The following is a 19,579-nucleotide window of genomic DNA, read 5'->3' as shown; positions in this document are numbered from 1 at the left end:
TCACTCCGAGTCAGGCGCGGAGCTCATTGGCGCCTGAGCATCTTCGATGTGACTGGATGAAGTTTGGAGAGGCGGGATGACAGGATGATTCTCGCAAACCGATTGGGCAATCCCTAAGTGGGCAGGTCCAGAGGTGACAGATGTGTGATCTTATTGGCTTCTGCTTGACCGGGAAGTGGGGCGAGGCCTACGGTGTGGAAGAAACCCCGGGAGGTCTCAGGCGAGCCTGAGCTGCACAGGTGCTGCCCAGGTTCGCGGTTCCCACGCCTGACCTCGGGTGCTCCAACGGTGGGGTCATATGGGGGGCCTTGGGGATGCTTTGGAATGTTTCTATGTTATCTCGGGTTTCTGGATGAGGGCTCTTGGTGTCTGCAGAACCAGAGGGTGATCCCTCAAGACCTAGGGATATGAACTTGAGCTGCTGGGACTCAAGCTTTTGGGGTCTTATAATGTGCAGTTGATATTGGGATCTTGTTCTAGGATTTTGTTTGTTTTTGAGACAAGGCCTCGTGTATCTTAGATTGGCCCCCAATTCCTGATTCATGACGGAAGAGCGCCTGTGCACTTGTACAGAGCTGGAGATGGACCGCAGGGCTTCCTGCATGTGAGGCAAACGCTCTGCCAGCTGAGCCACTTCCCCGGCTGGTGCCCGAGTTATTTATTTGTTTGTTTTAAGATATCTCGGGCTGTCCTCAAACTCAGTGACTTTCCTGCGTCGTCCATCTGTGCTGGGGTTACAAGTGTGAGTCACCAGGCTCACACTTTTTGGAATGGAGGAGTGACGATCCCCTTATGTCAGTCTCCCAAGTGTTAAGGTTTACAAGTATGAGCTTCCACACTGGGCTGAGATTCTTTTATTTATTACTATCATTACTATTGCTATTATTTTGCAAGTGTTGGGGAGGGAGTGTGAGGCCAGCACCAACCAAGTCTCCGACCTCACAGCCACAATTCCAGCTCTGACCCTGAGTTCAGACGGACTTGTTGTGCTTGAGGCTGGGCAAGGACTGCTGCGGTCTTCCCTCTGCGGTTTCTATACTGTTTTCCCTCACTCTGCACCCACCGGTGCTGGCCCTAAGCATCCTCTGCCAGGTCTCAAAGCTGGGGGCAAAGGTTGAAGGTTAAGCTGAGTCACTGGTGCCTCCTTTCCAGGGCCACAGGATGGAGGAAGGTGAGGGTCCAAGAAGCCTGATTAAAGTGGTCCACTTGCTGGTCTTGTCTGGTGCCTGGGGCATGCAGATGTGGGTGACCTTTGCCTCAGGTAGGGACCTCCAACTTGTTATTTAGGGTGGGAATTGAATGGGAGGGGGACCTGGAAGTCTCCTAATAGGTGTTTGTGGCCTTCCACTCCCCAGGCTTTCTACTTTTCCGGAGTCTTCCTCGGCATACCTTCGGGCTAGTGCAGAGCAAGCTCTTCCCAGTCTACTTTCACGTCTCCCTGGGCTGTGCCTTCATCAACCTCTGCATCTTGGCTCCACAGCGAGCCTGGATCCACCTCTCACTCTGGGAAGCCAGTCAGGTATGAGGGTTGGAGGGCCACCATTCACTGCAGTTTGTCCCCAAGACTCCAGTGAGAACTTGTGGAGACTTCATTTTATTTGAGAGAGAGAGAGACAGAGAGAGAGAGAGACAGAGAGACACAGAGAGAGACAGACAGAGAAAGAGACAGAGAGAGAAAGAGACAGACACACATACACACACATACAGAGAGAGAAAGAAACAGAGAGAGAGAGAGAGAGAGAGAGAGAGAGAGAGAGAGAGAGAGAACGTGTACAGATGTGTACAGTCTGTGTAGAGACCAGGGGCCAATGTGTCTTCCTCTCTCACTCCTCACTCCTACCTTATTTTTGTTCCTTTGTTTGTTCACTGTGTAGACCTGGCTGTCCTGGAACTCTCTCTAGGCCAGGCTGGCATCTGCCTCTTGAGTGCACCACTAGCATCCAGCTTTTATTGTTTTCATCTATGTTTGTTGTCTCTGTGTAGGTATGTGCATATATGTTTGGGTACCCTCAGAGGTCAGGGGTGACAAATCCCCCTAGAACTGTAGTTACAGGCAGCTGTGAGCTGCTTAAAGTGGGTGATGGGAACTGAACTCGGTCCTCTGCAAGAGCAGTATGTTGAACCAGTCATCTCTACACCCCCAAAAGTGTAGTCCAGGCTGACCTCAAACCTGTGATTCTCCAGCTCCCCCTTTTTGGGATATCCTTCTGGAGTGTGCTACCACAACCAGCTCAAGTGACGTTGTTTTGAAAGGGGAAAACATACTCCCGTTGTTCCTGGTAAAGACATAGCTGGTTACTGTCCCTGAGCAGAGCACACATCCTGAAGAGCTGCCCCAGGCAGCCCTCTCTGCAGCCTTATCTTCCCCATTGGCTCCTATTTCCTTTCTGCCCGATAGCTGGGCCTTCTGCCAAACTGGAGTGACTCAGCTCAGCTGAGGTTCCGACCTCGGTTCGTTGTGTAAAAACTAGCCGGACTGGGAATTTAGGTTTCCCCGCTCCAGTCTACATGATCCCCCAGTCACAATGGAAGGAACAATTCTTGCAGTTCAGATTTTCTCATCCTTCCCTCCCTCTGCTCTTAAAGTTTTCAGATGTTGGTGAGTAAGACTTGATGTATCAAGAGTGGTCTCTCAGCCCAGTGTGGTGGTGCACATACCCCCCCCCCCCACAGACACTTTTTACCCCAGAATTTGAGAAGATGAGCCAGGGAGATTGCACAAGTTCCAGGCTAGCCTGGGCTACATAGTAAGACTCTGTTTCAAAAACAACAGCAAAACCAAGCTAGGTATAGTGGTGTGTACCTTTAGTTCCAGCATTCTGGAGGCAGAGGCAGGAGAATCACTGTGAGTTAGAGGCTGACCTGGCCTACACAGAGAGTTCAAGGACAGTTAGAACTACATAGAGACCCTATCTCAAAAAAAAAAAAAAAAAAAAAATTAAACCAGGTAGTGGCAGCACATGCCTTTTATCCCAGCACCCAGGACACAGATATCTGTAAGTTTGAGGCCATGCTGGTCTACAGATCCAGTTACAGAACAGCCAGGTCTGTGCAGTGAAACCCTGTCTCAAAACACCAAAATAAAATAAAAATCTAAATGAAAAAAACAAGGCTGACATGGCAGTGAGACCTATAATCCCAGCATTTGGAGGTGGTGGTGGGAAGACCAGGAGTTCGGGGTCAGTGTCAGTCACGCAGAGAGCCTGAAACCAGGCTGAGCTACTGCGTTCCTATCTCAGCTCACTCCCCACAAAATAATCTCTTAGAGATCAGAGAGGGTTATGGGTAGCTGGTATTTCCCAGGTGTTTAATTAATTTCCTGTTGGTTCAGTGTCAGTTCCAGGGGTCACAGAAGAGATGGGCCCTCTTTTAAACTGTGCTTTTGAGTAGAGGGAATGAAAGAACCATGAGTGTTATTTGTCTTGCTTTTGGGGAGACCAGGTGGGCATCCTATCATCCCAGCTCTTTGGGGGCCTTAGCCAGGAGGATTGCAAGTTCAAGGCCAGCCATGGCTACATAATGAGTTCCACTCAAGCCCAGGTAACTTAGTGAGAACTTGCCTCAAAGGGAAGGGTGGAGGCTGGGGGATGGATGACTTGGGCAGAAAAGTGCTCTCTGCAGAAACATGAGGACCTGAATTTGAATCCTCAGCTTCATCCAATCACCAAACCCAGAGGAGTTACCCAACTGGGGGAGCGCGGTCGGAGTCAGGGGCAGAGACAGGCAGATCCCTGAAGCTCATTGGCCAACCAGTCAGTCCAGCTGAATGAGGGAGTTCCAGGATCAATAAGGGACATAGCCTCAAAAACTAAGGTGGCCGCTTTAGCAAGCAAAGGCCCTTGCTTGCTAAGCCTGAGGACAATTTGAGTTGGACTCCTGAGGATCTACATGGAGGAAGAAGAGAAATGACTCCCTCGAGTCTGCACATACACACACCAAAGCATGTTAACACACACGCACACACAAGTAAATGCAGTAAAATTTTTACAAAAGAAAAAGGGCCAGGTGGTGGTTATGCACACCTTTAATCCCAGCACTTGGGAGGCAGAAGCAGGCCTCTGTGAGTTTGAGGCCAGCCATCTACAGATTGAGTTCCAGCTAGGGCAGAAACCCTGTCTAAAAACACCCCCCCATTCCCACCCCACTCCTCCCCTACCCCTGCCACTCAGAAAAAAAGGTGGAAAGCCCCCCCCATACATGTGTACCTGCAAGCACATGTGCCCATACATGAACATGTGTATATACCACCTACACACAGAACAAGTGAGAAAAGGGCTGGGTATGTAGCTCAGCAGTAGAACTTACACTGCGTCTGAGGCCCGAAAATCAATTCTCAGTACTGCAGAAAACACGTTTTGTTTTGAAGAGGCAGCTTAGGTGTTCAAGGGACAGTAGGGGAGCAGACTGTGCCCTGGGCCAGGGAGCAGAAGGGAAGAAGCCATAGGTTCTTGACTGCTCTCAGGGTCCCCACTCTGGGTGAGGATGTTGGCATACCCTCTCTCAGATCTTCACCCTCCTCACTCTGCCTCCCCATCACTCTCCTCAGCTCGCTCTACTGCTCCTGAGCCTCACACTGGCCACTATCAATGCACGCTGGCTGGAGGCCCGCACCACGGCTGTCATGTGGGCCCTACAGACTGTGGAGAAAGATCGAGGCCTGGGGACAGAGGTGCCAGGCAGCCACCAGGGCCCTGACCCCTACCGCCAGCTGCGGGAGAAGGACCCCAAGTACAGTGCTCTTCGCCAGAAATTCTTCCACTACCACGGTTTGTCTTCCCTCTGCAACCTGGGCTCCCTGCTGAGTAATGGGCTCTGCCTTGCTGGCCTTGCTCTGGAGCTCCAGAGACTTTAACACAGGCCTCATGTGCCAATAAATGCTTCTTTGGAGATGGCTGTGGTCATTTTTCCACCACAGAAGCCAGGTGGTGTGTGTGTGTGTGTGTGTGTGTGTGTGTGGTGTGCATGTGCATGTGCATGTGTGCACTAGTATAGCACTTAGAGTCTCAAGTTTTCCCCATTTCTGTTGCATGATGCTTTGGAGTGTGAGCTATTGCAGCTCCAGCAAATCTCCACTAATGATGACCATTTATGAGTCCCTGCTTTATGCCTGGCTGGTGCTAATCATTGCCCTGACTCTGTTACTACAGCAACAGCAGGTTCCCACCTCAGGCATAGCCGTATTTCATAGCCCACTGACACTCCTGATGTGAGCATGAGTGGCGTGTGTGTACAAGGCCAGGTAGAACTTGCTTCGTCTTTCCCTAGTCCATAGCATCCATGCTGAGATGTGAACCAAGGTGAGTGGTACTCTAGAGACTTGGGACCCTGTGGATCAGCAGGCCTAGGGGCAAGTGCCTTTGCCCACTTGTTCATTGTGATGGCTGCTATATTATTTTGAATTCCAAATCTTGCTGTGTGTTCTCAGAAAAATATATGCTTTTCTTTGATCCTTGGTTTCCTTATTTCTTTCTTTTTTTTTTTTTTTTTTTTGGTTTTTCGAGACAGGGTTTCTCTGTGGCTTTGGAGCCTGTCCTGGAACTAGCTCTTGTAGACCAGGCTGGTCTCGAACTCACAGAGATCCGCCTGCCTCTGCCTCCCGAGTGCTGGGATTAAAGGCGTGCGCCACCATCGCCCGGCTTGGTTTCCTTATTTCTAAAACGTGTTTTAACTCCGGAAGTCCTTAAGAGGATTGAACAGTGTAATCCAGCACCCTTTAGGACCATGTGGGACATGGAGTGTGCCTAACATTCATGAAGGTCTGGTCTTCGCACCCAGCACTGCTAAGAAAATGGGTTAGAGGACAGAGAGTGCTTGCTTAGTATACAAGAATGCTCGGGCTCCTTCTCAGCACCACATAAACTAGGCATGGTTTTGCATACCTGCAATCCCAGACCTTGAGAGGTGGACGCAAGAGGGTCAGTTTATTTATTATTCTTGGCTACATAATGAGTTTCAGGCAAGCCTGGAATAAATGAGACCTTGTCTGAAAAAAAATAGATTTAAAATTTTATTTTACATGAGTGTTTTGCCTACATTTATGTTTGTCCACGTTGGTTCTTGCTGCTTGAAGAAGGGTGGGGGTGAGATCCCCTGGAATATGGATGGTTGTGAGCCACCATGTGGGTGCTGAGAAAAAGAGCTTTTAACCACTGAGCCATCTCTCCAGCCCCCAAATTAAAAAATTAAAAACAAAAACATGGCTACACACTTGACAGATGGGAAAACTGAAGTTCGGAGAGGTTAAATGTGTCACGAGTCCCAGTCCTAGAAAGTGGAGGCGGGACTAGAACCCAGCTGCTGAGGTTTTCCTCTTAACCACAGAGTGCACAGAGGCATTTTCTATGTTAGGGAAAGGAGACGTAGTTTCTAGGAGAGAGTACGGTGGGACTTAATGCCCTTTTCCTGCTCCTCTGGGCTCTACAGCTCGACTCCTGTCAGGACCCTCACATCTAGCGCCCCCACCCACCCCGCCTCTTGGGCCCACACACCGCGTGCTCTCATCTGATTGGCTCTGGCTGCCACCCGGCTAGGCTCAACCTTCGGGGAAAGTCCCTCCACGTATATGCCCCGCCCGCTTCTTGTGGGTCGCTGGACTCCCGTCCCACCTCCGGCCGTGGACGCTCTACTACCAGGCCCACCCCTCAATTCCCCGCCCACATCGAGAGCCTCTTTAAGCGTCCCCGCACCTGCTAGACCTACCTCTCCCTGCAAGACTTAGCCCACTCCGCTCGGACTCTGGCTGGGTCCCAATCCCCGACAGGCCACGCCTACCTCCTGGCTCCTCCTCTTGCGGATCCCCCAGGCCACAAGACCACGCCCGCCTCCAGATTCCAACTCTCACGACGGCCCCGCCCCCCATAGGCTCCACCCACGCCTCGCTCCAACTCTTGCTGCGGCCTCGCCCCCTCCACCTGGGCGGAGCCGGCGCGGGATCCGGGTGTCAGTGCTGGCGGCGGTGGCTGCGGGGCGGGGGTCGCGGCCGGGTGCGGGCTGCAGCGACTTCGTGGGCGGATCCTAGTGTGCGAGGCGTGACCCGAGGTGAGTCCCGGAGCGAGTGCGCCAGCCCGCCTGTCGGTTCGCGCGTGCGCTTTGACAGGTTGGGCTGGGGTCCACGCGAGGCCAGGTCACGCTCCCCAAGCCGTGCTGCTGGCTCTTCTGGGTTCCCCGCGCCCCGCTAGCTCCGCTGGCTCCCTGAGCGGCGGCGAGCTGGGCGAGGAGCCCAGTCGGGGGCGAGCGAGGGCGCCATATGGTGATGGGGGAGGCACCTGCTGGTGCACGCAGTGCACTGACAGCTTGGATGCCCGCCTTGAGGACCCGGGGACCCCTAGTCGGCCCGGAAGAGGAGCCGCGGTGGGGCGGGGGCCAGCCTGAAGGCCCTGAACAGGCGGACGCTTTGCGGTCCCTCCTAAAACCCGTTCTCCCGGAACATAGGGTGGGGTTGGCTGCGTTCTCTTTGGAAATGCACAGGGCAGAGAAACAGAAAACACCGTTGAGAAATACTTTTGCTTGGGCTTCAGAGAGCGACTCTAGACAGCTGAGAACACTGAATCCCCGGGAGATTCGGATTTAACAGCATGCTGAAGTGTGAACAGATATAAATAAAAGGATATGGAGTGGGGTGGGTTTTGTGATCTTTGAGTGGCTAGGATAATTCCGTCGGATTTGATGACTTTCATTCCTGTCTCTGTGGATCATGACTGAGATGAATCAGATTTGACCAAAAGGGAGCCAGGTCCGGCCCCTTTGACAAATAAAATGACAGGTACCCACTTGGAAGCTTAACTGGGGTTCTAAATCATGCTGTATTTATAGAAATATCTCTTTCCCTGGGAGACAGGGAATGGTTAAAGTGGACTTAAAGGGGAAAGGACAGGCGCCCAGTAGCAGACACCAGCTAAGTCAACACCCAGGCCCTGATGGAGGGGGCTCTGTCTAGTTGGCAGTCACCCCCCCCCCATCCAGCTCACACCTGGCCATACCAGCTGCTTGCTCTGGGCAAAGTCCAGTCTGCAGCCCGTGCGACTTCCTCGCCACCACCACTGGCCCTGAGTTTTTACCTGTTACCTGACTTCTGTACCTCAAAGCAGGAGATCAGAAAACCTTCCACTATAAAGGCGCCATTCTGCCTTTTTTTTTTTTTTTTTTTTTTTTTTTTTTTTTTTTTTTGAGACACAGGGTCTCATGTAGCACAGTTTGGTATCAAACTTCCAAAGTAGTGCAGGATGCCCTTGAACTGCGGATTCTCCTGTCTCTACCTCCCTAGTGGTGAAATTACATGTGTGCATATCACACCTGGTTTACTGGGTCCTGGGGCTTAAACCTAAAGTGAGCACTCCACCACCATCTCCAGGCCTCACTTTCACCTCTGTGTAAAGGTTAGCCACAGCCCTCCATACAGGGGAGTGCTTTCCGGTTTTGTGCACAGGTGTGTCCCTTCAGAGCTCAGTGCCTGGTGCCGAGAAGGACTGGGCCGAGGTTTGTTGATGAATAATAATGAGACTCATTAGGAAGGGCATTGGGGTGCACACCTGTAATCCCAGTTCCAGAGGCAGGATCAGAAGCTTGCGGCCCTTATCCTCCACATGGGGAGTTTGAGGCCAGCTACATGAGACCTTTTCTAAAAGAAGAAGAATGAGGACTGGAGAGATGGATAAGCTGTTGAGAGCGGGTATTGCTCTTTCAGGGAACCTGACTTAGATTCCTAACGCACAAGTCAGGCAGTCACGAGCACCTGGAACTCCAGCCCAAGATGGAAGTACATGCCTGCCCCCACCCCGCCATGCACTTGGCTGCAGAGGCAGCAGGACTGGGAGTTAGAGGCCAGACTAAGCTCCAGAGTGAGACCTTGTCGAGAGAGAGAGAGAGAGAGAGAGAGAGAGAGAGAGAGAGAGAGAGAGAGAGAGAGAGAGAAACAAACTAGGGCTAGGGAGTGGGCTAGGGAGTGGCTTTGCAGGTAAGGGCACTTGCTGCCCAGCCTGATAACCTGAGTTGGATCCCGGATCCATGCACTCTGAGAACTGACTCCTGAACCCAAACATACTCCTAGGCTCAGTTGTTGGTACCTGCTCCTTGCAGGATTCCATTCTTTCCCATTAGGATTTCAGGCCTCCCCTCCAAGCAGATTCCACCAAGATGGCCTCCGCTAGTGAGCCCCCTGCCAGCCCAAGGGATGCAGCCGACCAGAACTTTGACTACATGTTCAAACTGCTCTTGATCGGGAATAGCAGTGTGGGCAAGACATCCTTCCTGTTCCGCTACGCGGATGACTCCTTCACCCCCGCCTTCGTGAGCACCGTGGGCATCGACTTCAAGGTCAAAACAGTCTATCGGCACGACAAGAGGATCAAGCTGCAGATCTGGGTGGGTTGGATAACCATGCGGGGAGTGGGGGCCATCAGTAGAGAATCCAACCCAAGACAGAGCAGCCCAGGGTGGGGAGGTGTCTTTTATCTCTGAGGTAAATTCATTGGGATTTGGGACATGCCCTGCCCTGGGTGGCCCATGGAGGGACGAGATGCACAAAGTGCATGCTAGAAGAATCAGTGATGAGTGAGGAAGAAGGTGGGGACCATCTTGGGGACTCCTATGGAGGCTGCCAGGTTCAGAGCTATGCCCTGTCCCTAGTCCAGCTGTTGGTATCATCATGGTAACAAGGTGACCAGGTGGCAGATCGAAGATGGTGGCCTGAGGCCCAGATGGCTCTTCATTGTGACTCTCGCACTGGCTCATGGAAACAAGGTTAGGGAAGCTCATAGATAGATAGGAGCCTGTCATCCAGCCCTGCACACTGGAGCCCATCCAGGGTAGAGCAGAGTCAGCAGAGTTCTCAAGATGGAACAACGGGGCCTGGTGATACAGCCTATAATGGGCAGCGAGGGCTGGGAGGGCAGGACCATGCCTCCCCATCAGATTGGACCACAAGGGCAGACCTGTGTCCCTTTCAGGGCCTTGCAGAGTCAGGTAGGGAGCAGGTGAGCCCCATCTGACTGACTGCTGTTTGCCTAGGACACAGCAGGCCAGGAGCGCTACCGGACCATCACCACAGCCTACTACCGTGGAGCCATGGGCTTCCTGCTCATGTATGACATTGCCAACCAAGAGTCCTTCACCGCTGTGCAGGACTGGTGAGTGCTGGCCAACCACTGATATGCCACAGGCCTTTGTGTCCTCCCCGCCCACCTTGAACCTCCTCCTCAATGTCCACGACTCCACAGGGCTACACAGATCAAGACCTACTCCTGGGATAACGCCCAGGTCATCCTTGTGGGGAACAAGTGTGACCTGGAGGATGAACGGGTCGTACCTGCCGAGGATGGCCGAAGGCTCGCTGATGATCTTGGTTAGTGCCCAGCCTGAACCACAGGTCACATCTCGTTTCAAACCCTTGTTGTCATGCTTGAGGCCCTCCGTGGTTAACTGAGGGTCTGGTGGAGGGGGGTGCCCACGTGCTGAGGCTGGGGGACGACTTAGTGGGCGAGAATGCTTGTTGTGCAGATGTGAAGCTCTGAGTTAGAGCTGCCCATGCCTGCATAAGAGGTCAGACATGGCCACGTATATGCACATGCACACACCTCTTTATGCCTGTAACCCCAGCACTGCGGGGAGGCTGAGCCAAGGATCACTGGGGCTTGCTGGCTGTCTGGCTAGCTTTAGGTTCAGTGAGAAGCCCTGTCTCAAGGGGATAAGATGGGTGTGAGAAAACAGGGCCCCTGATGTCCTCCTCTACCTCCAGGAGACACTCAGACACCTGCACACAGAGGCACACACACACACCACACACTTACTCTGAGATAACCCACCAACACGCCCATGTATAAACCATATATTTCAGAGAATACATCCCCTGTCCTGGGATCCCAGTTGATTACCCTGGTGTCCTGTCTTCACTCTTTTTAAACAGTTCCCATATTAGGTGTTAATATACCATAGCCCACCACCTAGTTTTGTTATTGTTTTGAGATAGGGTCGCAGTGTATAATCCTAGTTGCGATGAACCTCAGCTATGGAACTCAGTAGACCAGGCTGGCCTCAAACTTATACAGATCCACCTGCTTCTGCCTCCCGAATGCTGGGATTAGAGGCATGCATGAGCATACCCAGCATCTACTACCTATTTTTTTTATGTATTCTGAAACCTGAGTGTAGTTAATCTCACCATTTTTTTTGCTTGCTTTTGCATGTGTGGTGCGTTTGTGGTGTGTGTGTGTGTGTGTGTGTGTGTGTGTGTGTGTGTGTGTGTGTGTTGGGAGCTGAACCCAGGGCTGCCTGTACATTAAGTAGGCACCTGACCACCATTGAGCAACACCACCAACCTAGGTTTTACATTTCTTATTGTTTTGGGGGCAGTCTCACTATGTAGCACAGGCTAAGCTTAGACTCATCAACTTAACCTCCCAAGGTGCTGGAACTGCCGGATGCACCGTTAGAACCAAAGAAAAGACACTTAAAAGGCAGAGGTTCAAGGCTGGCCTGGGCAGCATAACAAGTTCTAGATCTAGCAAGGCTATGTAGTAAGAGTCTGTCTCAAACAAAACAAAATAAAAAATAACTCAAAGCACAAACAATTAAAAAGAGAGAAGAGCCCAAACAAAGAAAAGAAATATAAAGAATTCAGATGTGGGAGTTGACACAGATAATAAAACACCAAATTTGCCATGAAGGTAGTGAGCAGCAGGGATTTCACCAGGCTCTGAAGAGTTGAGTTCACCATTCCACCATATTCACCATCGAGTTACTCAGCACGTGGCTTCTAAACATTCGCTCAGGGCTGGAGCTGAGCGGTAGAGCCTCTACCTAGAATCCCCCAGTGAGGGGCTGGGGTGTGGCTCAGTGGCAGAGCCCCTGTCTAGAGTCCCCCAGTGAGGGGCTGAGGGCATGGCTCAGTGGTAAAGTACCTATCTTGCCCTGGTTTCCAATCCTGCTCTGAAAAATAGCTCATTGTTTTCCTCATATATGATTTGTAACAGGGACCAAGCGCTGCAGAGAGAATCATACCCTCGGGTTGGTCCATTTATAGCAGAGAGGAGTATGATGTAGAAACTGAATACTTACCTAATCGGGATTACACTTAATTCTAGAAATCAGATGGACTTCATCATGCTAAGCATATTTTTTTCCATCCAGGCTCCAGCTCTCTTTATGTCCTTTCTGAGTTGGGGAGATGGCCTCGCTTTGCAGTGCTGGCTGGCTTTGAGCTTTCAGCAGTTCTGAGTATGTGCTGTTACACCTAGCTACCACACACACACACACACACACACACACACACAGGCACATGCACACACACAACAAAAACAAAAACCCTCAAATTAAAAAAAAATTTACTTATCAGGCTTTAATCCCAGCACTTGGAAGGCAGTTCAAGGCCAGTTCGGTCTACAGAGTGAGCTCCAGGACAGCCAGGGCCACACAGAAACAAATAAAAAACTTATTTATGTCCCTTTAAAAATTATTTCTGTGCATGCTACAGTGCATGTGTGGAGGTCAGAGGACAACTTTTAGGAGTAGGTTTTGCATCCCACTGTGTCTTCCAGGGATTGAGCTCAGTCAGGCTAGTCAGGCTTGCCTGGCAAATGCTTTTGGAGGCTGAGCTAGCTCACCAATTCTCTTCTTCTCTCTTGAAAACAGTGCTAGGGTCCAAACCCAGCAGGGCCTTATGCATGTTACACATTATATTTAATTTTTTTTTGATAGAGGGTCTAACTTTGTAGCTCTGAAATCAATAGTCTTCCTGCTCGGTCATCCTTATAGTGCCGGGATTATGGGTGTGCACTATGCCCTGATTTCATCACATTTGTATGCACATGTGGAGGCCTTAGGGACAGGTCTCTCACCGGTCTGGAACTCCACAAGTGGGCTAGGCTAGCTGTCCAGCGAGTTCCAATGCTGCCCCTCCCCAGCACTGGGGTCACAAGCATGCTCTGCCATGCCAGGCTTTAAAAAAGTGGTGCTGGACATCTGAACCCTTGCCCTCATTCTTGCAAAGCCAGCACTTGTCCACCCGGGCCATCTCTGTAGCTCCCCTTACACTGTTTTGTTTTGTGGTGTGTGTGTGTGTGTGTGTGTGTGTGTTTGAGACCGGGTTTCTCTGTGGCTTTGCAGCCTGTCCTGGAAACTAGCTCTGTAGACCAGGCTGGCTTTGAACTCACAGAGATCCGCCTGTCTCTGCCTCCCAAATGCTGGGATTAAAGGCATGTGCTACCACTGCCCGGCTCCTCTTATATTGTTTTAAATTACACTTTTTATTTTTATTTTTGTTGTTTTCCTTTTTCAGACAGGGTTTCTCTGTAGCTTTGGAGCCTGTCCTGGAACTAGCTCTTGTAGACCAGGCTGGTCTCGAACTCACAGAGATCTGCCAGCCTCTGCCTCCCGAGTGCTGGGTTTAAAGGCGTGCGCCACCACTGCCCGGCTCCCCTTTTTACTGTTTTAAATTACACTTTTTATTTTTACTTTTTTAAAGGGAGGCAGCTCTAGAGACAGAGTTTCTCTGTGTAGTTCTGACTGTCCCAGAACTTGCTCTGTAGACCGGGCTGGCCTTGAATTTCACAGAGATCCGCCTGCTTCTGCACCCAAATTCTGGGATCAAAGGTGTGTACCACCACTGTCTGACTTCTCTTTTTTAAATGTGTATGGGTGTTTGCCTGCGTGTGTGTGTGTGTGTGTGTGTGTGTGTGTGTGTGTGTGCACCATGTGCTGCAGTACCTGCATCAAGAGGGCATCAGACCCCGGGTGTTTGCCTGCGTGTGTGTATGTGCACCATGTGCTGCAGTACCTGCATCAAGAGGACATCAGACCCCGGGTGTTTGCCTGTGTATGTGTGTGTGCACTGTGTGCTGCAGTACCTGCATCAAGAGGGCATCAGACCCCTTGGCACTGGAGCTTCAGATAGCTGTGAGCCATTACCTGGGTGCTGGGAATTGAACCCAGGTCCTCTGGAAGAACAATCAGTGCTCTTAATGGCTGACCCATCTCTCTAGCCCCATAACTTATTTAGTGTCTGTGTGTGGCACATGTACTCACACACACACACCTGCTGATGTCTGTCCTTCTGTCTTGTATGTTCTGGGGATTGAACTCAAACCATCAAAACTGGCAACAAGTACCTTTACCACTGAGCCATCTATCTCCTGAAGACTCTTAGCTAAGCATGATGGTACAGCCTGTGATCACTGCTCTCTGACAGCTGAGGCAGGAGGATTGCTAAGTCAGAGGCTCTGTGAACTATCTCAACATTGCTACACAGTGAAATTTGTCTCAGGACTTCAAAGGGTTAAAAAGAGGCTGGGAAGGACCCTAGAATCTACCTTCAGTCAGGCGCGGTGGTATACAGTTGTCATCCCAAGGGACTTATGGGCCAGCAGTCAAGCCTGCTTGATGAGTTTTAAGTCATTGAAAAACCCTGTCTCAGAAAGAATGGTGCCGGCGGCTAAGGAACACACCCAAACATACATGTACACCCCTGCACACACATGTGCACCCTCCCACACACACAGCGGGTCAGGCAGGAACGAGCTCAGAATACAGGTTTGAAACAAGTCCAGCCCCTTGGGACTCACATGACTGCCACAACTGTCCCCACCTTCTGTCCATCCAGGCTTTGAGTTCTTTGAGGCCAGCGCCAAGGAGAATGTCAATGTGAAGCAGGTGTTTGAGCGCCTTGTGGACATCATCTGTGAGAAGATGAATGAGTCCCTGGAACCGAGCTCCAGCCCAGGCAGCAACGGAAAAGGCCCGGCCCTTGGGGATGCCCCACCCCCCCAGCCTAGCAGTTGTGGCTGTTAAGGGTGACCCTTGACCTCCCCACATCTGTCCCCTCCTGCCTCTTCAAGGACTGCAGCCAAGCTGTGAGCCACAGAGGCCGTCTCCAAGCTCAGGACACCCCTTTCCTCCTGCCAACTTCCCCCTCTTCTCTCCATGTTGACATACTCAGACAATCCTGGTTTTAGAGCCCACACCCCTAGGCTCCGCTCAGCATGACTGAGGGCGTGGGACACCAGTGCAGCTGCTTACTGCTTCACAAGGCATTTTGATGGGGATGGCTTTAGGCGGTATCACCTCCACCAGTGATGGAGGGGACACTCCATGCCTTCTACCTTAGAACCACTTCTCAGGTACATGATCTGCTGTCCATATTGCTGGCTGGAGATGCCACCTGGTGTGGGTTGTTCACCTTAGCCCTGGCAGCCTCCCTAGCTCAGGTCCACCAGTGTGGCCTTGAACCTACCGTGAACTGCCTTGCTTCCCTGGCGTTTACCTGAAAGCTTGTTTTCTGGTTTTACAAGGGACAGAGTCAGAGCCACCCATGGTATTGGTGACTCTCCAAAGTGCCTTCCAAGCTTCCCCTGAATCCACATCCCTCAGCGTGGGTCAATCCACTCCATCTTTCATCCAGAGCAGAATTTGGGAACCATCTAGGTGCTGTCACTTGGGGGCTGAGAGCTGCCCCACCGTTAGCACGCCAGCTCTCTGTTCGCCTCAGAGCCAGGGGGCTGAGGTTGCCTGCCCAGGTCCCCATCTGTCTGCCTGGTGGTGTTTTAAGCAAGAGCTTTACACATCTTACATCCTGTGCAGAGGGGGAAGTGGAGAAACCATCCCACAGAGAGAGTGCACTTGTTGCTCATTTTCTGATGGCAGGAGTTGGGTTCTCCACCTGAGGACTCTCATATAGCCCCAGGGTCATCCCCGTCACCAGTGGCCCAGGACACTTCGGGGCTATGGAGGAGGAAGGCCCCAGTGGGCACCAGTGATTTTGGATCTCGTGGAGATGCAGGCTCTCCAGTGAACTGGGGAGGGACTGTGGGTTGATGTCTCCACAAACTTGGAACTTAACCCTGGGATCCCCAGTTCTCTCTAGGTCCTTCCCCCCACTGACCATACTCCCTTAAACACCATTTGCTCCCATGATCCAGGCGACACTGAAGCCCAGGCGGTCTGTGTTACATATCCCTCGTCTCCTATCGGGTGGAGTCTACTCCTTGAGTCCCGCAGCCACAGTGACTGCTGCAGCCTTACCACGCTCAGGGTTGTCCCAGTGCCTGCTCCAGGTTCCAGAACTTCTGGCCCTGCTGCAGCTGTCCTTAGGCATCTGGATGAAGCTATCTTTATACAAACTAGGTGAAAGGGAGTGGAGAAGTCATTTTAGCAAGGTGAGGGCATCTGAACATTTGGAGGGGAGAGTCAAATTTTTTATATTGCTTTATCATTAAATAGTCAAAACAGCTAAAATTAAGATTCAACAACCTGTTTGGTGTGGTGGTGTACACTTTCAGTCCCAGCACTCAGGAGGCAGAGGCAGGTGATCTCTGAGGTCTTGAGGTCAGCCTGGTCTAGAGAGCAAGGTCCAGGACAGCCAGAACTACACAGAGAGAAACCCTGTCTTGAAAAACCAAAGACCTTGTCTAAAACACACAGTTCAGCAGTGTGTGGAACTGGGGCTCAGGTGCTAGTGTTTCCCTAACATGTCACGCAAGGTCCTGTGTTGAAGGCTCTGCACACAAACTGGGCGTGTGGTCCAGGGTTGTCATCCTAGTTGAGGCCGGAGGGTCAGTGAGGGTCATCTTGGATTTCGATGTGGGAGGTATAGGGCCAGCCTGGAGCTCTACGACACTGTCTCAGGAAAGACGACCTTTGACCCTGTCACAGTCCATTGTTTCTAAGCTACTGCCCAGCATGGTGGGGGGCCAGTTGCCCTTAGCGATGGCCAGTCCTGACTTTCCTGTGACAGAATCACTTTGACTGGATCTTGGACTTGGTCCTGGCTTCCCAGTGATGTAAGAGGCTCCCTCAGTTCTACTTCAAATAGCCACAGAGGAAGCTGCCTTGTGGTTTTCACACAACTGGGGATCATGCTAGCAGGATGGCTCATCTGGTGAGGTCACTTGCCACCAAGCCTGATGACCTGAGTTAGTCCCTGGGGTCTACCAGGTAGGAGGAAAGAATCGATCGATCCCTTCAAGTCGTCCTCTGACTCCACACACAAGGATATGCACACTCACGAAGTCGATGCAATATTTTTTTTAAAACTGAATAACGTGGAGACTGTTGCCTCCTATACTTACTACCTCTAAAGGGGACACAAGAGCATTCTCAGCCATGTGCACCAATACTAGTTAGGTATCAAAAGAAGCTGACAATTTGGAATAGTAAGACTTGAAAGGCTCGTGTGAATTTGATCAGCCCAGAGCCAATTCTTGGGAAAGCACAGAACCCAAGGAGAACCAAAAGAGTAGATGTCCGGGTGCTCACCCAGCTGCTGCTAGTGAGTGGGCAGCTACAACAGCTGGAGACGAGAAATCCATCACTGTAGGAGGCTAGAGATGCAGGCTTTGCGGGTCTCAATGTCTCCTCTTTGCTTTTTTTCTGCTAAGTTATCGGGGACTCCTCTGTTCCACCTTTGCTGTCCACTCTTGTCCTGCTCCCATGACGCCCTGGGAACCCAGGGCTTTTGTTTTCATTTTCTAGTTCTTGTGACATAAGCATGCTCAGGGAAAGAGCATTCTCCATGTGGGAAATTATGCTAAGGTTTTCCTAACCCAGGCAGTCTTACTTACAGGAAGCCAACTTTAAAAGGGGAAATGTAGTGTGAGTGTTAATCATGTTTGCATTCCATCTAGATTGAGGAATAATGGGGATTGACAGAAAATAAATTTAAAGAACCAGGGTCAAGGGAATGATTAAAGGAAATACTGAGGCTTTACCCATAAGGGAGCAAAAACCCTCCCTAACTTACAGTAATTAAAAGGTTACTGATGTCTTTGGCATATAAGGATATATATATTTTAGAATTACACACACACACACACACACACACACACACTCCAGGAGTTTTGCTGGATGAAGATGAGGATCTAGTACAATCAGGTTAAAATCAGTCAGACAAAATACAGAGAGAATTCAATAATCTCAAAGGTTTTAAAGGGTCCCATGTGTAGGAATGGATAGTCTGAACAGTCTGCTTATTCATGGTCACCATGAAGATGGGGAAAAAGGTGTCCAGGCTCATATCAGGAAAGTGACTAATATGACAGTGTCTCTTTCTCATGGGTGACTATGAGAAAAGGACTGAGGGGAGCTAAGAACTCTCCAGAGGATGCTCTAGAGAGGGAGCCAAAAGAGATCTGTCTTTGGTCCCAAGATGGGAACTGTCAGTTTGACTCCTCATTGTGTCCTTACAATATGTTAAGATCCCTTCACTCCATGAGCCTTAAGAAAGAAATGTCTGCTGTAGGATATCTGGACACTGTGAGAGAGATTGCTGTGACTGATGTAAAAGCAGAACAGCCAATAGCTAGGCAGGAGAGATAGGTGGGACTTAGGCAGAGAGAGGAAGCAGGAGGAAATAACCAAGGCACAGGGGAGATGCCAGGAGACACACATGGAGAGGAAAAGGAGGTACAAGATGAAAGAGAGGTAATGCCATACAATAGAATATAGATTAATATAAATGGGTCCATTTAAGTTATAAGAGCTAAGTAGGAACAAGCCTAAACTATAGGCTGAGCTTTTTTGTTTGTTTTTGTTTTTGTTTTTTGAGACAGGATTTCTCTGTGGTTTTGGAGCCTGTCCTGGAACTAGCTCTTGTAGATCAGGTTGGCCTTGAACTCAGAGATCCACCTGCCTCTGCCTCCCGAGTGCTGGGATTAAAGGCGTGTGCCACCACCACCCGGCTAGGCTGAGTTTTTGTAATTAATAAATCTTTGTGTCATCATTTAGGTGGCAGGACAGAAAAAAAAGACTCATTACATATGGTGCCTAACATGGGGCCACATATATCCACATAAGTCCTAAGAAAGCTAAAAAACATTTTTCTGAACACAGAGTAAAACACAGTTGGCTTCCTGGTGACCACAATCTCTCAGGTAGGCTTGGCAGACAGAGGTGTGGGTCATTTAAGAGGCCCTGCTGTGCATCAGAATACCTGAGCAGCCAGCTCGCTATGTAAAAACGCCTGCGACTCTTGGACCCCACAAATTCCCAGAGCTGGGGTGGTAAATGTGGCTCTTGCCAGTACCTGCAGACATGAGGCTAGGCTATTACAGAACCAAGGGAGTGGAGCCAGCCTCCAGCCTCACTCTGCAGGGAAACCCTAGCCATTTAAGGTTTATCTCCTGTTGTCAGAGAATGCTGCAGGCAGGTCCAGACTGAGAAAACCTCTAAAAGGATATATTATGCTTAAAAATGTGCTTAGGTGCTGAAGAAAGAAAAGAAAGTGGGTATAGGCAGTCAGAGTTTAAAATAATAAAGTGAAGTCTTTAAAAAGAGAGTAAAGTAGGCAGAGGCAGGTGAATCTCTGTGAGTTCAAGGCCAACCTGGTCTACAGAGTAAGTTCCAGGATAGTTAGGGCTGTTACATAGAGAAACCATGTCTTAAAAAACAAAAAAGATGGAAATACACAGGCATCTGAATCCTGTATGGTGATTTGTTGACTTTGAATTTTTAAGTGCTAATAAACAAAAAATAATAGCTGCCAAGATATTGGATTATGGAAAGTGCTAAATTAAACCAACCTATATATTTTAAGAATGTCTCAACTTTAAAATGAAAGCCAGAAAATATGTTGTGCTGTGAGAGAGGTAATGCCTTT

General features: G+C 50.3%; 2 protein-coding genes across 5 annotated transcripts; both read left to right on the top strand.

The window, feature by feature from the left end:
- Nucleotides 1-128: 128 nt before the first annotated feature.
- On the top strand, nt 129-4,887 carry Tmem205 (transmembrane protein 205). Of its 3 annotated transcripts, none has more exons than XM_038321719.2 (4): nt 129-250; nt 1,153-1,261; nt 1,356-1,519; nt 4,547-4,887. In XM_038321719.2, exons 2-4 carry the CDS (start codon nt 1,162-1,164, stop codon nt 4,850-4,852), a joined length of 570 nt encoding a protein of 189 aa, XP_038177647.1. In that variant the 5' UTR covers nt 129-250; nt 1,153-1,161; the 3' UTR covers nt 4,853-4,887. The 3 variants fall into 3 exon arrangements, with proteins under 3 accessions (XP_038177647.1, XP_038177646.1, XP_038177648.1); XM_038321718.2 differs by having other exon boundaries at nt 158-288; XM_038321720.2 differs by having other exon boundaries at nt 209-239.
- A 1,841-nt stretch (nt 4,888-6,728) lies between these two features.
- On the top strand, nt 6,729-16,225 carry Rab3d (RAB3D, member RAS oncogene family). 2 transcript variants are annotated; one of them, XM_038322703.1, is made up of 5 exons: nt 6,729-7,038; nt 9,097-9,360; nt 10,006-10,124; nt 10,215-10,339; nt 14,591-16,225. In XM_038322703.1, exons 2-5 carry the CDS (start codon nt 9,133-9,135, stop codon nt 14,776-14,778), a joined length of 660 nt encoding a protein of 219 aa, XP_038178631.1. In that variant the 5' UTR covers nt 6,729-7,038; nt 9,097-9,132; the 3' UTR covers nt 14,779-16,225. The 2 variants fall into 2 exon arrangements, with proteins under 2 accessions (XP_038178631.1, XP_038178630.1); XM_038322702.1 differs by having other exon boundaries at nt 6,730-7,038; nt 9,076-9,360.
- Nucleotides 16,226-19,579: the final 3,354 nt, after the last annotated feature.

This window comes from Arvicola amphibius, chromosome 3, assembly GCF_903992535.2.
Source record: "Arvicola amphibius chromosome 3, mArvAmp1.2, whole genome shotgun sequence".
NCBI lineage: Eukaryota > Metazoa > Chordata > Mammalia > Rodentia > Cricetidae > Arvicola > Arvicola amphibius.
This window is presented reverse-complemented; position numbering and strand designations above follow the sequence as displayed.